This window comes from Furipterus horrens, unplaced genomic scaffold (assembly GCF_987537825.1).
Source record: "Furipterus horrens unplaced genomic scaffold, mFurHor1.1.pri manual_scaffold_1, whole genome shotgun sequence".
In the NCBI taxonomy this organism is placed as follows: Eukaryota; Metazoa; Chordata; class Mammalia; order Chiroptera; family Furipteridae; genus Furipterus; species Furipterus horrens.
The window spans coordinates 105,326,482-105,344,847 of NW_028327171.1; the positions used below are offsets into that span (position 1 = coordinate 105,326,482).

At 38.4% G+C, this 18,366-nt stretch overlaps 1 protein-coding gene across 1 annotated transcript in view; it reads right to left on the minus strand.

Moving 5' to 3' along the window:
- Window positions 1–18,366, minus strand: part of POLQ (DNA polymerase theta) — a 138,607-nt gene that overhangs the window by 59,019 nt on the left and 61,222 nt on the right. Inside the window, exons 18-20 of the mRNA XM_090277130.1 lie at window positions 14,115–14,311; window positions 8,364–8,604; window positions 311–504 (exon numbers count right to left, since the gene is read on the minus strand). Coding sequence (XP_090133256.1) covers window positions 311–504; window positions 8,364–8,604; window positions 14,115–14,311 — 632 coding nt within the window. The remainder of the gene's footprint in view (window positions 1–310; window positions 505–8,363; window positions 8,605–14,114; window positions 14,312–18,366) is intronic.

Here is an 18,366-nt window from a genome sequence, read left to right on the forward strand (position 1 = left end):
CAGCTACACTGTTATGCAACTATCTTTTGTTCAACAAATATTTACTAAGTGCCTCCTCCATTCCAGGAAAACTTCCTTCTCGGGGAGCATATGTTCTAGGAGCCTTCTTTACTACCTTCCTATTTCATAAATATAAGATACAACATAAATTATATATGCTAGAATACTCTACCTCCAAAATATTCTGGTTAACAGAATTGATTTTACTGACCTTTGTTGTTTAGGTAAACATATTTAGGAAATACACACACACAAACCATTTCGAACTCTAAATATTACTACTCTAAATTCTCTGTTCCCATGATACAACCTCAGCGATGTCATCTGAACTGGTGAAGGAAAAGCTGTGGCCAGCTAGCTGATAGGCTTGAGTCTCGATTGCATCCAGCTTGGCTTGCATTATGTATTTCTGACTTTCACATTCTGCAGTACTAAAGCCGATTCCATTTAGTTCTAGCAAGGCCAAGCAGTACTGACAGGGCATTTCCACTTTACATAAAACATCTGGAAGAGAAAAAGAAAACTAAAACATTAATTTACTAGCCAAGTGACTAGATCAGCATCATTTTCTAACCACACAGGATTCTTGTAGCAAAATCCACAGATGGTACTATGCTATTCTGAGCACTGTTCTCAAAACAACAATGAAAGGCATAAAAGTACTTTCCGCTGTTTGCTTAAGCACTGGACTACTTTCCTTGGCTATCCAGAGAAGAGAAGAATTGGCAATCTTGTAAATAGCCTGGATTACTAGAGGTTGTTCTTCTCCCAAAATGTTTCTGCTACTCTTAGCAAGAGCAAAATAGCCAATCTTACTTACTAAACTGACTACAAAGTGTTAATTCCCTGAAACTGTTCCCAAGATTCCTGGTCCCATGGTATGCTGCTCACACAAAGAACCAAATATGGAGGTTTACATTTTCCAACACACTAACCAAAGAGTAAAGAAAATTCCTGACATAAGAATCAGACTGATATTCTATCTGCTGATATTTCTCAACAAATCTGTCATTATAAATCAATTTCCCAGTATGGTCATAGGAATTTTAGCTTCAAAGATACTCTGTACAAAGGGTGGAATTGCCACTGTATACTGCAAGTTTTAGCATTTATATACTGCTTTTGGATATTCATGATGTCTGTTAACCCTTTGAGTGCCATGCATAATTCGAAATTTGGATCAACATGAGAAAAATTATATCAATATATAACCTGAGGTGCAAAGAAAGAGAACAAAACATAAAATACGAATTATTCCATTGTTATTTACATTTATAGCCATTGAAAAAAGAGTCACTGGGAATGACACTGGCACTTCTTGGAAAATCTGTCAGTGTCGCTCACAGCGGCATTGGCACTCAAAGGTTAATATATTAGAGGCTCTGAGAAGACCTGAAGCAAAGACAATTATTAATTTTGTGTTAACCAAATGTCTAAAATTACTTGACCATAAAAATCTGTTTTTTAATATTACTTACTAACATCCTGAATGGTATCCATAGAAAACACTGTGAGAAATACTGTCCTAAATTATTAATAAAAAAAAAAAATCCATACCAAAGGCTTCACTTCCCAGTACTAGGGGTCACTAGGAATCTGAGAAACCCTGACCTGCTACAGCGTCTCCCCTGAGCTCTATAAACACATTCTCTGAATCATTGCTGTTCTCAATCAAAAGAAAAGAGTGATACCCATAACCACCACTGAAACAAGTGACAGCTGTGGGCATCTAACAGGAGGAGCTACTAGGCAGTATGGCTTTTAAGGCCTGAAGGAGGCCTGGCCCAAAGCAGAAATCCATGGTATGTGGGACTAGAAAAATAAGAAACCAGGATCAGAATAAGAACAGTCAGAGCAGTACAATATCAGAGAGACAGGGACTAGACTGGATCCTTAGAATGTAGAAAGGAGCAACGTTGTCATAGGAATGAAGTCTTACAGCCAAGAGGTTGAAGGGATATATGTATCTTTAGAATAGCAACAGGAGAAGCTGATTCTCAAATTTCTGTCCTGGACCAAAACTCTCAAGGAAGGCTAATGTTGTTATTAGACACAGTGTCATTTAGCTTCCCCGAGTTAGGTCAGCAGGGGTCCACTGATCAAATGTTGTATGAATTCATCAAAAGTATAAAAAATACATATCCTGGCTGGTTTGGCTCAGTGGATTGAGCGTCGGCCTGCGAGCTAAGTGTCGCTGGTTCGATCTTCCAGTCAGGGCACATCAGAGAAGGAAAACTCTGACTCCAAAAAACCTCCGCTGCCTTGCGGCATACCTCTTCAGGGGAAAGGCTAAGGGAGTAAACCCCGACAGAAAATCCGGAGCCGGAGTCCCTAAGGCGGTTTGACGTTGTAGTCAACACCGGCAACTCCTGCGGCGCACCTGAAGCCAAGCTGTATTGACTCCGTCTTTCCCTTGGACCCTTCAGCTGTGAAGAGAGGGGGGGGGGTCTGCTGCATGGGCAACAGCAGACCCTCCATATCACCCTGCCCAGGCTCTGTAGCTTCAGCTTCACTGGAGAGGACACTCCAGCGTCATCGCAAGATGTCGATTCAACACGGGAGGAGACAGATACCGTGTCACTCCCGAGTCGGACTGCACAGCCATTTTCGGCGGTGCAGATAGACCCTTAAGAAGCTACACCATCGTCTCTCGAGATGGACGGCTGCCGACGACGATAAAAAATACAGCATAGCAAAGAAATATGAATGGAATTCAGCAGAAACAACAAAAGACAGATTTAGAGTCCAAGGACTGCAGCTATGAAATCATTAGAATAGTGCACAGGGCACAGTTATGAATGAAATGTTTAAAGAATATAAAAGATAAATACAGAGTAAAATAGCAGGAAAGCAGAGTACAAATATATCAATAATCACAATACATTTGTAAATTTTAAAAATTGATAAGTTTGAAAAATAAATGAATAAGCTATATTCTAAGGCACATTTAAAGCATAAGAACTTGTAGGTTTAAAAGGAATAAGAAAAAGTTATGAGGAAAATATTAATCAAAATAAAATTGATGTTGCCGTATTCATTCCAGAAAATAAACTAACATAAAAAAAATTAGTGGTAGAGCTGGCCAAAACGTAAAGATAGGAAGTTTAGACCTCTGGACTTCTGGCCAAGATAGAGGCCTAGACAAACATAGTGTGTCTCCTTCCACAACTAAGAAGGAATGCAGCTGCCTCAAAGCTGGAGACAACTAGAGGTTCCAGAAAGTCGAGCTGCATGGAAGTCCAAAAGACAGAGATATGGGGAAGAGGTACACATCCAAACAGGTGGCAGGGGCAGAGCCGGGGCAGAGAGGATGCAATGTGGTGATGGTAGCAGCAGAAGCAGCGGCAGGCCGGCAAAAGTGCAATCACACATTTTAAAAAGTAGGGAGAGACACCTGGGGAGCGCAGACTTACCCACTCTGGGAACAACAGCCAGAGCAATGAATAGAGAGGCATCAGTCCCATACAAAAGTGGGAGAAGTGCCTGGAAAAGGGGCAAAGGCTGAGCAAGCAGCATGGTTCCCTCTCAGACCTCCTCCCCCCCCCACAGCACCACAATGTGGTGAAATGGGTCCCCCTGTACTGACAAATACCTAAGGCTCAGCCCCTTACAACATAACAGGTGTGATAGCTCTGACTAAGACACAGAGGCAAACAAACACAGGAGCCTGTCAAGATGAGGAGACATAGAAGTATGGCCCAAAAAGGGGAACGGATCAAGGTTCCGGTGGGGGAACTAAGTGCTGAGGCGATAGCTAACCTAACATACGAGGAGAGAGTCAACCTAACAGATGAAGAGTTCAAAACACTAGTGATAAAGATGCTCACAGGCTTGACAGACATGCTTAAGTACGGCAAACGCATGAGAGAAGAAGTGAAGGCTATGCTCAGTGAAACGAAAGAAAATCCACACAAAATCAATGGTGAAGGGAAGGAAACTGGGGTTCAAGTCAATGATATGGAACATAAGAAAGAAAAGAAATGTCAACCAGTACAGAATGAGGAAGCAAGAATTGAAAAAAATGAGGAAAACTTCCCAAATTTTGTGAAGGAGATGAGCACACAGGTCTGGGAAGCACGTAGGGTCCCAGGCAAGCTGGACCCAGAGGGGACCACACCAGGATGCATCATGACTGAGATGCCAAAGTAAAAGATAAAGAGAGAGTCCTAGGGGCAGCAAGAGAGGTGGAAAGTTGCCTATAGGGGGGTGCCTATAGGACTATCAGCTGATTTCTCAGAAGACACTTTGCAGGCATGAAGGACTGGCAAGCAGCATTCAATGAGATGATAAGCAACCTACAACCAAGATTACTCTATCCAGCAAAGCTATCACTTGGAATGTAAGGGCAGAAAAAGTGCTTCCCAGACAAGGTGAAGCTAAAGGAGTTCAGCATCACCAAGCCATTATTACATGAAATGTCAAAGGGACTTACTTAAGAAAAAGAAGATCAAAACTATGAACATTAAAATGACAACAAACTCACAACTATCAACAACTGAATCTAAAAAATACACACAAAATCCAACTAAGCAAACCATAATAGGAACAGCATCATAGGTATGGGGATCATTTGGAGGGTTATCAGCTGGGAGGGGGAAGAGGGAGAAATGGGGAAATGGTGCAGGGATTAAGAAGCATAATCAATTGGTACAAAATAGACAGGGGGAAGTTAATAATAATATAGAAAAGGGTGAAGCCAAAGAACTTATATGCGCGACCCATGGACATGGGCTAAGGGGGTGGGATTGATGGAGGGAAAGGGAGTACTAGGCAGAAGGGAGCGAAGGGGAAAAAATTAGAACTACTGTAACAATATAATCAATAAAATATACTTTAAAAAAAAAAGAAAATTTAAACAACAACCTTGACTTAATAGACATGTACAAAATCCTGCATCCACAGTTAGAATACACATTCTTCTTACATATACATAGTACATTTACACCACAGTTCCAGTCACAAAGCAACCCAAAAAATTTCAAAGAATGGGTATTACACAACCATGTTCTCTAACCACAATACAACTAAGTTTGAAGGTAATAGTAAAAATACAAAATAAAAAGTTTCAAAATATTTAGGAGTTAAAAACCAATCTTCTGAATAATCTATGATTCATAAAGTACCATAACAAATTCTTAAATATTTAGATGAAAGCATTACATTTCAAATCTTGTGCAGTAAAATGAAAGTAAAGCTTTACTGGAAATTTATAGCCTTAAATACTTAAATTAGAAAACAAAAAAAATGTTTTGAAAGTAATAAGTTTAATGTTGAACTTATGAATTTAGAAAAAGAATTGCAAAGTAAAGTCAGGGAATCTAAAAGAAAAGAGGTAATATAAATTTGACATAAATCAAGGAAATAGAAAACAGAAACGATAGAAAAAAATCAAAGACAAAACTGGTTCTTTGAAAAGACTGAAAAATAGAATAAACTTCTAGTGATATCAAACAATAAATATTATAAAAGAAAAAGAAGACCTAGCAGCTACACCTGAAATGTCAAAGAAGAAAAAATAAGCAATACTTTCTAACAAAAAATTTGAAATTTTAGGTGAAAAAAATAAATTCTTTAAAAATATAGCTTAAAAAATATATAGCTTACCAAAATATTAGCTAAAGGATATATCCGAATAATATTACAGTTATCAGAGACATCAAAGTGGTGGTAAAAAAATATATATTTCTACAAAGAAACAGTTTTTAGGCAAATTCTACCAAAATTACAAGGAATACATCATTTCTATAATACTTAAACTTCCCCAAAATAAAAAGAGATTATATTCATCGACCCATTCCATGAAACTAGACTAACTATTACCAAAAGCAAAGTTCAAGAAAGGAAATTTATAGTCATTTTACAACCAAGGAATTGGCAAAGTTAAGACAATATTAATTAGCAAAATTTCTTTCACACTGCTGTTTAGAGAGTAAACTTTTACAACAAGTCTGAAAAACAACTTAGCATAATCTATTAAAGTTTACTATTCTCATTCCCATGACAGAGCAATTCTACAAACAGAAGAAATTCTTGCCCACATACACCACAGGACATGTACATGTGTTAGAATCTGTATACAGAACTACTTGTTATAGCAAAACAGAAAACAAAACCAAAACTAGAAACAATCCAAACATTCATCAATAGGAAAATGGATAAATAAGTTTTGACAAACTCACACAGTAATATATTACACAGCAGTGAAAATGAATTAACTATAGATACTTGCAATAATATGCATAAATCTTATTGACATGATGCTGAGAAAGAAAAGCAAGTCCCTGTCTGACAAATGCTCTATAAAGTTCAAATCCAAATAATATATTGTTTGCACTTACATATATATATGCTAAATAATTTTAGTTAAAAAATAAAATTTAAATTAAAAATAAGGGAATGGTAAACATAAAATTTGGGATGTGAAAGAAAGGAGGAGCAGAGAGGTAGACACATATGTTTGAATTATTAATAAAGTGAGTGAACAGCTATTGGTTATATTATTAAAATAACAATGAATGAATAATTAAAAAATATGCATGGACCTATAATGATAGTGTACATAAAAGAAAGATTATGACATACAAATCTATGTGGATGAAGTCCTTTAAAAGAGAGAAACCAACTCACTTTATACCTAGAAAATCATCTTACATATGTTTAGATCACTGTAGAAAGGACCTAGTTGATACATGCGAAGAGAATGGGATACTTTGTCCTGGGACACACTGAGCAAAGACAAATTTATTCATACCCTAACAAAAATCAGCTCTCTACTGGGAAAAATTCAGCTGCCACAACACACCCACCCAATAGGCAAGAGATGAGAAAAATAAAAAGATGAAGATTCTGGAGGTCCATTAAAATCAACAAGCACATCTGAAATAATTATGTCCAAACAAAATTTGACAGCTGTCCACATTCTGCCCAAAATTTCCCTTATCTCATTGTACTTCAATTCTTTGGAATATTTGAATAAAAAAGACTTAACATTGTACAATAATGCATTTAACACCTAGTCACCAACTTTTGAAAATCTGCAGGGGGAAAAAAAAGGTTTCAAGGCACATTGAAATTGTACAAGTTAAAAAATAACAAATCTGGAGGGTTTCTTGTACTTTTCTGGAAAGAAAAACCATAGTGTCCGTTTTTTATTTGTTTTTTTTTTTGTTGTTTTTTTTTTGTAGGTGTAAAATTTCCTTTAAGTAGTGAGCAGTGTCCTCCCAAAGATACTGAAAGCTTCTAATTCTGATAATTGTCAAGAAATGTCTATAAATGTTATAGACTGATCCATATCACCACCATCAAATATTAGTGTCTGGGAACTACACAGACTCAGCAGAACACCTCACAGAGGGGCAGACTAGGCAGACAGAGGGAAAGAGGGCTGTGTTCTTTCAGCTTATTGTCCATGAATGCAGAAGCAGTCCTGTGGTGTGTGTGACACACTCCCACTCCCTGGCCTGCCTACATTGGCTAAGAGAAGCTGAGTTTGGAACACTTCAGTGCCTGTTTCAGAGCTGCTAATTAACATCACTTATGTAAGTCAGTCTGGTCTTTGTATTATCCTACCCCATGATACTGGAGAGAACATCACTTTCAGTGCAGAGGGCTTGTGTTAGCAGTAAAAATAGTAATAATAATCAACCAACACAAAAATGAATGCCAACTCTGTGACCGGCACTGCACTGAGTTCTTTTCCATTTAATACTCATAACAATTTTATAAGAACCAGACTTAGAGAGTTTCAGGAGCTTGCCCAAGGTCCCTCACTAGTAAGTGACACAGCCCAGATTCAAGCCCTGGTCTGTGTGAATTCATCAGTCTGCTGTTATTAGTATTTAATATTAATCAATGAAGCCAACTTTGTTCTACTTCATCATTTCTGCCATAAGCATATATTACACTCTGTTAAGTCAAGGTATTTGGTGTGGACCAGCAGACTGAAAACTGATCCATGAAAGATATGTTCTAAATGTGAATAAAAATCATTTGATAAAGTTCAAATATATAATGAATATAACATTACTAATTCTCTTCATTAGAGTAGAGCCTGGGGTTGGCAAATTACGGTCAAACTAGGGACAGATGCCTGTTTCTATAAATAAAGTTTTATTGAAACACTCATTTTCATATTTCTATGGCTTTTTTGTGATACATTGGAAGAGTGGAATATTTGTGACTGACATTGTTTGGGCTGCAAAAGCAAAAACATTTACTATCTGGCCTTTAACATAAATGTTGACTCCTGTACTAGACAATCCAACCATATATTTTCTGTAATTTGCCCTCCTGTAATAAAAGTCGCCAAAAATATAACTATCTCCAGTCTTAACAACATAAAAATGCCAAAAACTTTGCTTTACCATAAAGGTTTTCCTTCTTCAAAAAAGAGTTGAGTTGATTCATAGAGTTGAAGACAAGAATGGACTCTACAGATGCTCTGTATCGCCCAGAATGCTCAGTGTTGACGTTCAGTCCCAGGCTTTGAATTCCTTGGCCAGTCTCTATCCCTTCCAGGAGTGGAAGCTCTTGAGGAAGAAAACTGGTAACTATACTGTGAAGAGTTGGCTCCTTAGAATCTGGATCTAATAACCAGCATGCCACCTGAAAGGACAGCAATAAGGATATTTTCTTGATTTTTATCCAAAGACATTTCTGTACCTTAAGTTAAAAGGGGAAAAAGGAAAGTTCATTTTCACTTAACACTTATTCAGTGGTCTTCCTAGGAGAGGAGAAGAAAAGGATAATTGTACCAGGACTCATTTTTGGTACCAATAAGAGCAGCAGCCTTCAAAGAAGGAAAACGTCTAGCCTTTCCATTACTGCAATGTTCCTGCTGACCTAGTTCTGAAGTAGGCTTGAAACCAAGTGCCTCTTGGAAACAACCAAAGTGTCCTTCAATGGAGGACTGGATAAAAATGTGTACCTATATACTATGAAATATTATGGAAATACTGCCATTTGCAACAACACGAATGGACTTTGAAAATACACTAAGTGAAATAAGTTAGTCAGAAAAAACTAAGAACCACATGACTTCACTCATATGTGAGATATAAAACTGAAACACACAATAGTATGGTGTTTACCAGTGGGAGGGGGAGAGTAAAGGGGGCCAAATATATGGTGATGGAAGATGGTTTGACTTTGGGTGGTGGGCACACAATGCAATATACTAATCATGTATCACAGAAATCTACATTTGAAAACTATATAATCTTATTAACCAATGTCACCCAAATAAATTTAATTTAAAAATTTAAGATAAAAAACTAGTGCATCTCAGCTAACTGGAACCATGTTTCTGAAAATGCAGATGGACTCTTTCTTCTCCACTAAGGCTAACATTGACTAATCTACTATAATAAAGGTGGGCCTACAGAGTTTCAAGTTTGTTTAATTCTTTCAACATCAGAAAAAGTGAGGTATAAATGTTTTATCATTAAAAGTTCATATCTAGAGTTTTAGAAATCCTCTGGCTTTTCCCTTAAGATGAGGACCTATTACCCTGATCATACAACTAGTCATATGATTGCTATTTTTAGCTTCCCTTCTAGACTATATCTAGCAAATCAAAACTGAATTTAGAATAAGAAAACCTCAGCCTTGTTTATAATTCTGACAATTACTATACTGCTCAGTTATTTCTTTTGTAGGTTAAGGATATAGTTTTATAGAAGCTGAAATATTGTAAATTATAATTTAAAATATAACTATCATCTTTGTTTCCAGTCCTCATGTCTAGCACAGAGCTTCCAATACCCTCAGAATTTCCTAAGTGACAAGAAATGTAGAAGTGTCTTCTTTTTTTAAAATGTTTTATTGATTATGCTGTTACACTTGTCCCAATTTCTTTTCCCTCTGCTCCCCTCCACCCAGTGACCCCCCTCCCTCCAGTTGTACCCCCACTTAGTCCATGCCCATTGGTTGTTCATATAGTTCTTCTCAAGATCTTCCTGCCTACTCCACTCCCTCCTACTGTGCTTCTTAATTCCTGCATCATCTGCCTCCCTTTTCACCCTTTCCCCTCCCCACTGACCTCTCCCCAAAATGTTCCCCATACCTATAATTCTTTTTCCACTCTCATTGCCTACTTAGTTTGCCTTTGTTTCAATTCCCTAGCTTCTGTTGTTGGTTGTTGTGATACAGTTTTCATTTTAATGTTCATAGTTTTGATCCTCCTTCTTCTAAACAAGTCCCTTTAACGTCTCATATAACAGTGGTTTGGATCTAATGAATTCCTTCAGTTTTACTTTGTCCTGGAAGCACTTTCTCTGCCCTTCTATTCTGAATGACAGTTTCGCTGGATAGAGTATTCATGGTTGTAGGTTTTTGCTTGTAATTACTTAGAATATTTCTTGCCAGTCCCTTCTTGCCTGCAGAGTCTGCTTTGAGAAATCAGGTTATAGTCTAATTGGGACCCCCTTGTACATAATTGTTTTCTTCTCTCTTGCTGCTTTTAAGATTCTATCTTTATCTTTAATTTTTGACATTTTGATTATAATGTGTCTTGGTGCAGTTCTCCCTGGGTCCAGTTTATTTGGAACTCTCTGTGCTTCCTGGACCTGTAAGTTTATTTCCTTCCCCAAGTTAGGGAAGTTCTGCTTCATTATTTTTTCACATAATTTTTCAATTTCTAGTTCTTCTTCACCTTCTGGCAACCCTATAATTCGGATGTTCGCTCTCTTATAGTTGTCCCAGAGGTTTCTGAGCTTCTCCTCATTTTCCTCACTTTTTGTTTCCTCTTTCTGCACTGGTTGACTGTTTGTTCCTTCCCTATGTTCCGATTTGTTGATTTGATCCCCGGTTTTCTTGTCCTCACCACTTGTTTCGTATGTGTTTTCATTCATTTCAGCAGGATTAGCCTTAATTCCTTCCTCGTCTTGTTTAAGTCCCACTGTTATTTCTGTAAGCTGTCTTATAACTATAGCACTGAACCGAGCCTCAGAAAGGTTATTTATCTTTTTTTCTGTTAATACATGTATTTGCTTTCTGGTCAGCTGCGTGATTGGGATCTCTATCATCATCCCTGCCATCCTGACAGGTTTGTTTACCTTTCCTTCTTGAGCAGGGCTGTCACACCTCCTACACTATAGGGGGCAGAGCCCCATGCACTCATCACTACCAAGCGACCCTTCTCACCACACTGTGGCGCTTTGCATGGGGGCAGGGGTCTAAGACAGATTCCTGCCATTCTCTCTCTGCTGAAAGATAGGGAGCCTCCTCCTCTGTCCCCACGCCCTCTGGGCTTCACAGTCCGAGGCAATGGGGGTCTGTCTTCTCCAGCATTAGAACTGCGAGCTGATGTGTTTGGTGTGCAGCTAGGGGTGCTCCCAGGTGCTTCTTGCCTCCCTTTAAATACAGACATCTGTGCTTACCGCAGTCCCACCGCCTTCACTGTAGCTGCCACCGCCAGCACAGCTTGACCTCTCCACCCCAGCTTCGTCCCTCCTACCCATCTGGACGAGCACCACTTGTTTATAACTTCATACATGGGACTTCCATGTAGCTTTATTTTCTGGAACTTCTTGTTATTTCTGGTTTTGCAGTAGTCGTAGTCCTTCTTAGTTGTGGAAGAAGACAGAGTGTGTCAGTCTAGGCCTCCATCTTGGCTAGAAGTCCCGTAAAAGTGTCTTTTGTTATATTAATAAGGTGACTTTCGGAATGTCCCTAAGTTGCCTAAGGTTGGAGGGGGTAAGGAGCTCGAAACTAAATTGATCACCAATGGGCAATGATACATTTTTAAAGATTTTATTTATTTATTTTTTAGAGAATAGAGAAGGGAGAACAAGAGGGAGAGAAACATCAGCCAGTTGCCTAGCACATCCCCAAACCAGGGACCTGGCCCTCAACCCAGGCATGTGCCCTGACTGGGAATCAAACCAGTGACCCTCTGGTTCACAGGCCAGCATTCAAACCACTGGGCCACACCAGTCATGGCTGGACAATGATTTAATCAACCATGCCTGTGTAATGAATCCTCCTTAAAAATACAAAAGGAGAGAGCTTGGGGAGCTTTGGGTTGGTGAACATATAGAGGTGTTGACAGAGAGTATGGGGAGCTCCTGGCCCCTTCCCACATACCTCACCTATGCAACTCTTTACCTGGCTATTGATTTGTATCCTTTAATATCCTTTGCAATAAACTGGTAATATATTGAGTAAACTGATTTCCTGAGTTCTGTGAGATGCTCTAGTAAATTAATCAAACCTAAGGAGGTGGGAACCTCTGATTTATAGATAGATGGTCAGTCATAAAAACAGATTAACAACCTGGGCTATGGCAGAAGTGTGAAGGGGTGGCAGGGGATTTTATAGGACTGAGCCCTTAATCTGTTTCAGAATTAAGTGGATTTGTGCAACATCCATCTGATACCCAAAAAACTGTTAGAGGTATGGGACACCTCCCCCCACCATATTAGAAATTGGTGATCAGAACCCTTTTGGGAGAAATTATAAAAGTTTGCAAATGTTTCTTATAAAAGTAAGATTTTATAAAATATAGTTTATCTTCTTACATCAAAAGTGTTTTGATTTACAAAACAATTATGGGTTATTTCAAGTAGTTTATGCAAAAGGTGCTATATAAATCTGTGATGATGCTACTATGGTTTTAATAAGCTCATATTACCCATATTCTCATTTTAGATTCTGTAACATCAAAATTACATGACAACTGCACTGGCCAGGGACTCAGTTGGTTGGAGCATCATCCCATACACCAAAAGGGTGCAGGTCCGATCCCTGGTCAAGGCATATACGGGAGGCAACCTATTGATGTTTCTCTCTCACATCAATGTTTCTGTCTGTCTGTCTCTTTCTCTTCCCCCGCTCCTGTCTCCAAAATTTTTAATCCTTGGGTGAGGATTTTTTTTTTTAATTATGTGACAACCTTTTATATCCAGTAGTGGTCAGTTTAAAAACTACATGGCATTTGGAGGATGGGGGGGTGGTAGAAGAGGGTAAGGTGGGGATAAGAGATGACAAAAGAAGACCGGACTTTGGATGATGAACACACAATACAATATAGATGATGTATCACAGAATTGTACACTTGAAACCTATATAATTTTATTAACCAATGTCACCCCAACAAATTCAATTTAAAAAATTAAGAAACTACAGGCATTTATCAAATGTAAACTGACCTGGCTTGAAGTATAAAAGATGAGAGTATCTTCCTGTAAACAAGGAGCAGACTGACTGGGGGGAGGAATAAGGGGGAGAAGGGGGTAAGAAAGGGAAGGGTCTAGTCAAGGAACTAGTATAAATGAGCCATGGACATGGACAATGGGGTGGGGACTGACTATGGGAGAAGGAGCGGGCAGGGTGGGAGGAGTAATGGGGGTAAGGTGGCACAACAGTAATTGAAAAAAAAAAAGAAACATCCAGTTATCATATATTCCCTCACTTATCGTGGGTATTATGTTCTAGACTCCCCCGTGATAGGTGAAAATCAGCGAAGTAGGAACCTTACATTTATTTTAGTACTTATATATATTTAAGGCTTTATAAACCCTTCCCACACACTTATAAACCTTTCCCAGTCCCTTATTAACCTTTCCCACTCCCTTATTAACCTTTTCCACACTTTTTATAAATACTACTTAAGTTCTTAAACATATTCTTTACTCTTAAACCTATGTAACTTTAACAACATACGTATACAGTACCGCAAAATCCCACAATATAGCAAAAAATCTGCAATAAATAATTAAATATAATATTTTTTAAAATCTCACGATACAATGAGGCTGTGATAAGTGAACTGCGATATAGAGAGGAACTACCTTCTAAATCTGATAGTTCTCCTTTCGTTTCTAATATACTATATGACAGAAAACTTAGAACATACTACTAAAATAAAAGTTTTAAATATTGCTGAGGAAAGATATGAACTTTAGTGCTTGGAATTTGTAATATCTGTTTTTTTCTACACTGAGGCATCTGGTGCATAATATTGTGTTCTAAGTGCAAGAGATTACTCAGTAAAGGAGTAACTACTCTATAAAACTGAAGCTGCATGGTTAGAGGTAATTAAACACCAAGTCATTAAAAAATTAATCTTAAATATTAAAACAATTAGTATGTAAAAGTTAAATAAGACATAGAACCTTAGGATCTTCATAACTCTGTTCCAGGGAGATACCACAAGACAGAAGAAGAATTTTATAGCTCTGGATGAAGTCATAGATGATAACAGTACGTTCTTTATCAGATTCCATTGGAAAGCAGGATTGAAGGTGCCACATTCTGTCTTTCACAGTCAGGTTTGGATCCAGAGAAGGTGGGACCAAACTGGCACTAATTTCTTAAAAGAAAAAAAAAACATCTTAAGGCAAAAATCACATGCATTCATATGAAACAGCAATCTATAATGCCAAGACTGAAAAAGGCTCAAGGTTTAATTCCATGTAACCAATAACACAGGGGAACAACTTTTAATAGAATTCCAGTTGAGTTCAATTTTTCAGCTGTTTTAGACTTAAATAGGCATGCTAATTTCAAAACTGCAGTTAGTTTTCTTCTATCACGTCAAGTTTTTTCTCTACAGCTTACCTTAATGTGATCACTCTAGGCTGAACTGAGCCTGGATGGAGGGAAGCACTAATGCCCTCCTATTGGTTGAGAGCAAATCTCCCTCAAGTGGGGAGGGGTCGGGGATGACCTTGGAGACGAGCGACAGCTTCGTACTTGTCTAGGCTATTCAGTTACACATGAGACAGTGTGGTGAGAGGTTGTGTGCTTCTCTATACAGTCAATCATATTCCGAAGTTTAGTCCAAGTTCCTGTCTGTATACAAGGAGTTAGCAGAATTTATTTTTTTATTTACATATGTACTTATTTCCTTTCCTTCAGATCATGTCTGCCTCAGCTATTTCTCATCATAAGTGCCTAAACAACCCTGATTCATTTTGTTATATCTGTGGCAGTTTCACCATTCCCAAAGGACAAACATTAGCGCATTTGTCAGGCAAGCCTGTTTTGCGTATTTTAAAGTAAAACTTGATGATCAAGATAAGTCTTGGGCCCCTCACAAGGTGTGCAAACAGTGTGTCAAGAGTTTATGAATGTGGATGAAGGGAACACGTGATAAGTTGCCATTTTGTATAGCTTTGGTTTGGTGAGAGCCCAGAAGTCATTCAAGTGACTGTTATTTTGTATAGTGAAAACGTCAGGATATAACAGGAAAAATAAATGTAAAATAGAGTATCCTAGTCTACCATCAGCTATACACACAGTGCCTCATTCAGCTGAAATCCCAGTGCCAGTTTTCATTGAACTACCTTCTTTTGAAAAACAGGAGTATGGTGAAGAACTAAGTGACAGCAACAATGATGATTTTGAAACTGAAGATGACTCACTTCGTAAGGGATTTGATCGGCATGAGTTAAATGATTTGGCACGAGATTTGGGACTATCCAAAAAGGCTTCAGAACTCCTACCATCAAGACTGCATGAGAAAAACTTGCTTGAAAAAGGAGTGAAAGCATGCTTCTTTCAATCAAGAGAAAGTGCATTTCTGCAGTACATTCGAAGTGATGGTGGCTTTGTGTATTGCCATAACATACACGGTTTAATGGAGGAATTGGGAATTCCAATAAAAAATGCAACCTAATGGTGACTGTTCATCGATAGCTCAAAGCGGAGCTTAAAGTGTGTCCTCCTCCACAATGGCAATTTATTTGGTGCAGTCCCAAATGGCCATTCACTTTGTCTTCGTGAGGAATATGAATACATAAAGAGAGTCATTGATCTGTTGCAATATGACAAGCACAATTGGGTCATCTGTGTTAACCTTAAAATGGTCTGCTTCCTTCTTGGTCAGCAACATGGATACACCAAGTATCCCTGTTTTCTGTGTATGTGGGACAGCAGAGCTCGTGAGAAGCACTGGGTGGAGTCAAATTGGCCTCCAAGATCTGACCTCAAACTTGGTGATCCAAACATTCTACATGAGCCACTCGTTGATAAAAAGAACATTATATTCCTACCTCTGCACATAAAACTGGATCTCATGAAGCAATTTGTTAAAGCTTTGCCAACTGAAGAAGACTGTTTCAAGTATCTCATTTTGGCATTGCCTTGTCTGTTGTTTGAAAAGATAAAATACGTTGATATGTATGTTTGGTAGCAGAACTTTACTACTTGTACACAATTTGACTTACAGTAATGATATATAGTCTTCATATGAATAAAATAACTCTAAATAACCAGTATATTCAGGTAATTTTTTCTTTATTTTCCTTTGTATGTACATTTTGTATGACTTTTGGGACTAAGGTACTGTACCTTAAAAAGTTGACGTGATAGAGAAAAATTGGGATCGTTTTTTGATTCAGATGCAAAACGTTAGTCAAAAACAAGCATCAGATCTAACTCTATGAAAATTGTGTTCCCCAGTGAATTCAATATGGCCTTATAGGTCATGTTGCCTATGTAGATAAAGTGCTTCATAATCCAAAAATTATGGTTTGAACTAGGGAATTTATAATGCTATATTTAGGTAGAAGAAAATTCTAAATATCAAGATTTTTAAAAATAAATTTAACATCTCAGAATGAGGAGTTAAAGACAAAAAAGATATTTTAAAATGAATTTTAAAGGAACTCCTTTTAAAGGGAAACTTAGTAGGAATGTATAATGTTATATCTTCTTTTAAGTATATTTTATTAATCATTTTGTTATAGTAGTCTCAATTTTTTTCCCTTTGCTCCCCTCTGTTCAGTACCCCCCTTCCCTCCAGCAATGCCACCCCCCTTAGTTCATGTCCATGGGTCATGCATATAAGTTCTTTGGCTTCACCCTTTCCTCTATTATTCTTAACTTCCCCTGTCTATTTTGTACTGAACAATTATGCTTCTTAAGCCCTGCACCATTTCCCCATTTCTCCCCCTTCCCCCTCCCAGCTGATAACCCTCCAAATGATCCCCATACCTATGATGCTGTTCCTATTCTGATTTGCTTAGTTGGATTTTGTTTTTATTTTTTAGATTCAGTCATTGATAGTTGTGAGTTTGTTGTCATTTTAATGTTCATAATTTCATATAATAATGGCTTGGTGATGATGAACTCCTTTAGCTTCACCTTGTCTGGGAAGTACTTTATCTGCCCTTACATTCTAAATGATAGCTTTGCTGGATAGAGTAATCTTGGTTGTAAGTCGTTCCTTTTAATCACCTTGAATATTTCTTGCCAGTCCCTTCTTGCCTGCAAAGTTTCTTTTGAGAAATCAGCTGATAGTCTTATAGGCAACCCTTTGTAGAAAACTTTCTGCTTTTCTCTTGCTGCTTTAAGATTCTCTCTTTATCTTTCACTTTTGGCATTTTAATTATGATGTGTCTTGGTGTGGTCCTTTTTGGGTCTAGCTTGTTTGGGACTCTCTGTGCTTCCAGGACTTGTATGTCTATTTCCTTCCCCAAATTTGGAGAGTTTTTCTTCATTATTTTCTCACATAAGTTTTCAATTTCTTGCTCTTTCTCTTCTCCTTCTGGCACCCCTATGGTTCAGATGTCAGCACGTTTAAAGTTGTCCCAGAGGTTCCTACACCTCTCCTCATTTTTTTCAATTCTTGTCTCCTCATTCTGTACTGGCTGTTTTTTTCTTCCTTATGTTCCAAACCATTGATTTGAAGCCTGGTTTCAGTTCCTTCACCATTGGTTTTGTGTGGATTTTGCTTCGTTCCATTTAGCATAGCCTTCACTTCTTCTCTTATGAGTCTGCTGGACTTAAGCATATCTGTCAAGCCTGTGACCATCTTTATCACCAGTGTTTTGAACTCTGTTTCTGTTAGGTTGGCCATCTCCTCGTCACTTAGTTTTCCCACTGGAACCCTGATCCATTCCCTCTTTGGGGCCATACTTCTCTGTCTCCTCATGTTGACAGGCTCCTATGTCTGCTTGCCTCTGTGTCTTAGGTAGAGCTGTCGCTCCTGTTACATTGCAAGGGGTGGAGCTTTAGGTATTCGTCAGTAGAGGGTGACCCGTTTCATCACATCATGGCACTGTTTCTGGGGGAAGGGTCTGAGAGGGAACAATGCCGCTTGCTCAGCACTCGCCCCTTTTCCAGGCACTTCTCCCACTTTATATGGGACTGGCACTTCTCTAGCCGTTGCCTGGCTGTCATTCCCAGAGTAGGTGGGTCTGTGGACATTCGAGGACCACATGGGCCCTTTAAATAAGCCTACTCTGCTGAGAGACCAGCAGTTTCTTCCTCCACCCCAACCCCCACTGGTTTGCACAGTAAAAAGAAATGAGGCTTTATTTTCCCTGGCGCTGGGACCATGACCTGCATGGTCTGGTCTGGTGCTGGGAGTGCTCCCCACGTGTCCCTCTCTAGTTTTTAAAATGTGTGACTCCGCTTTCT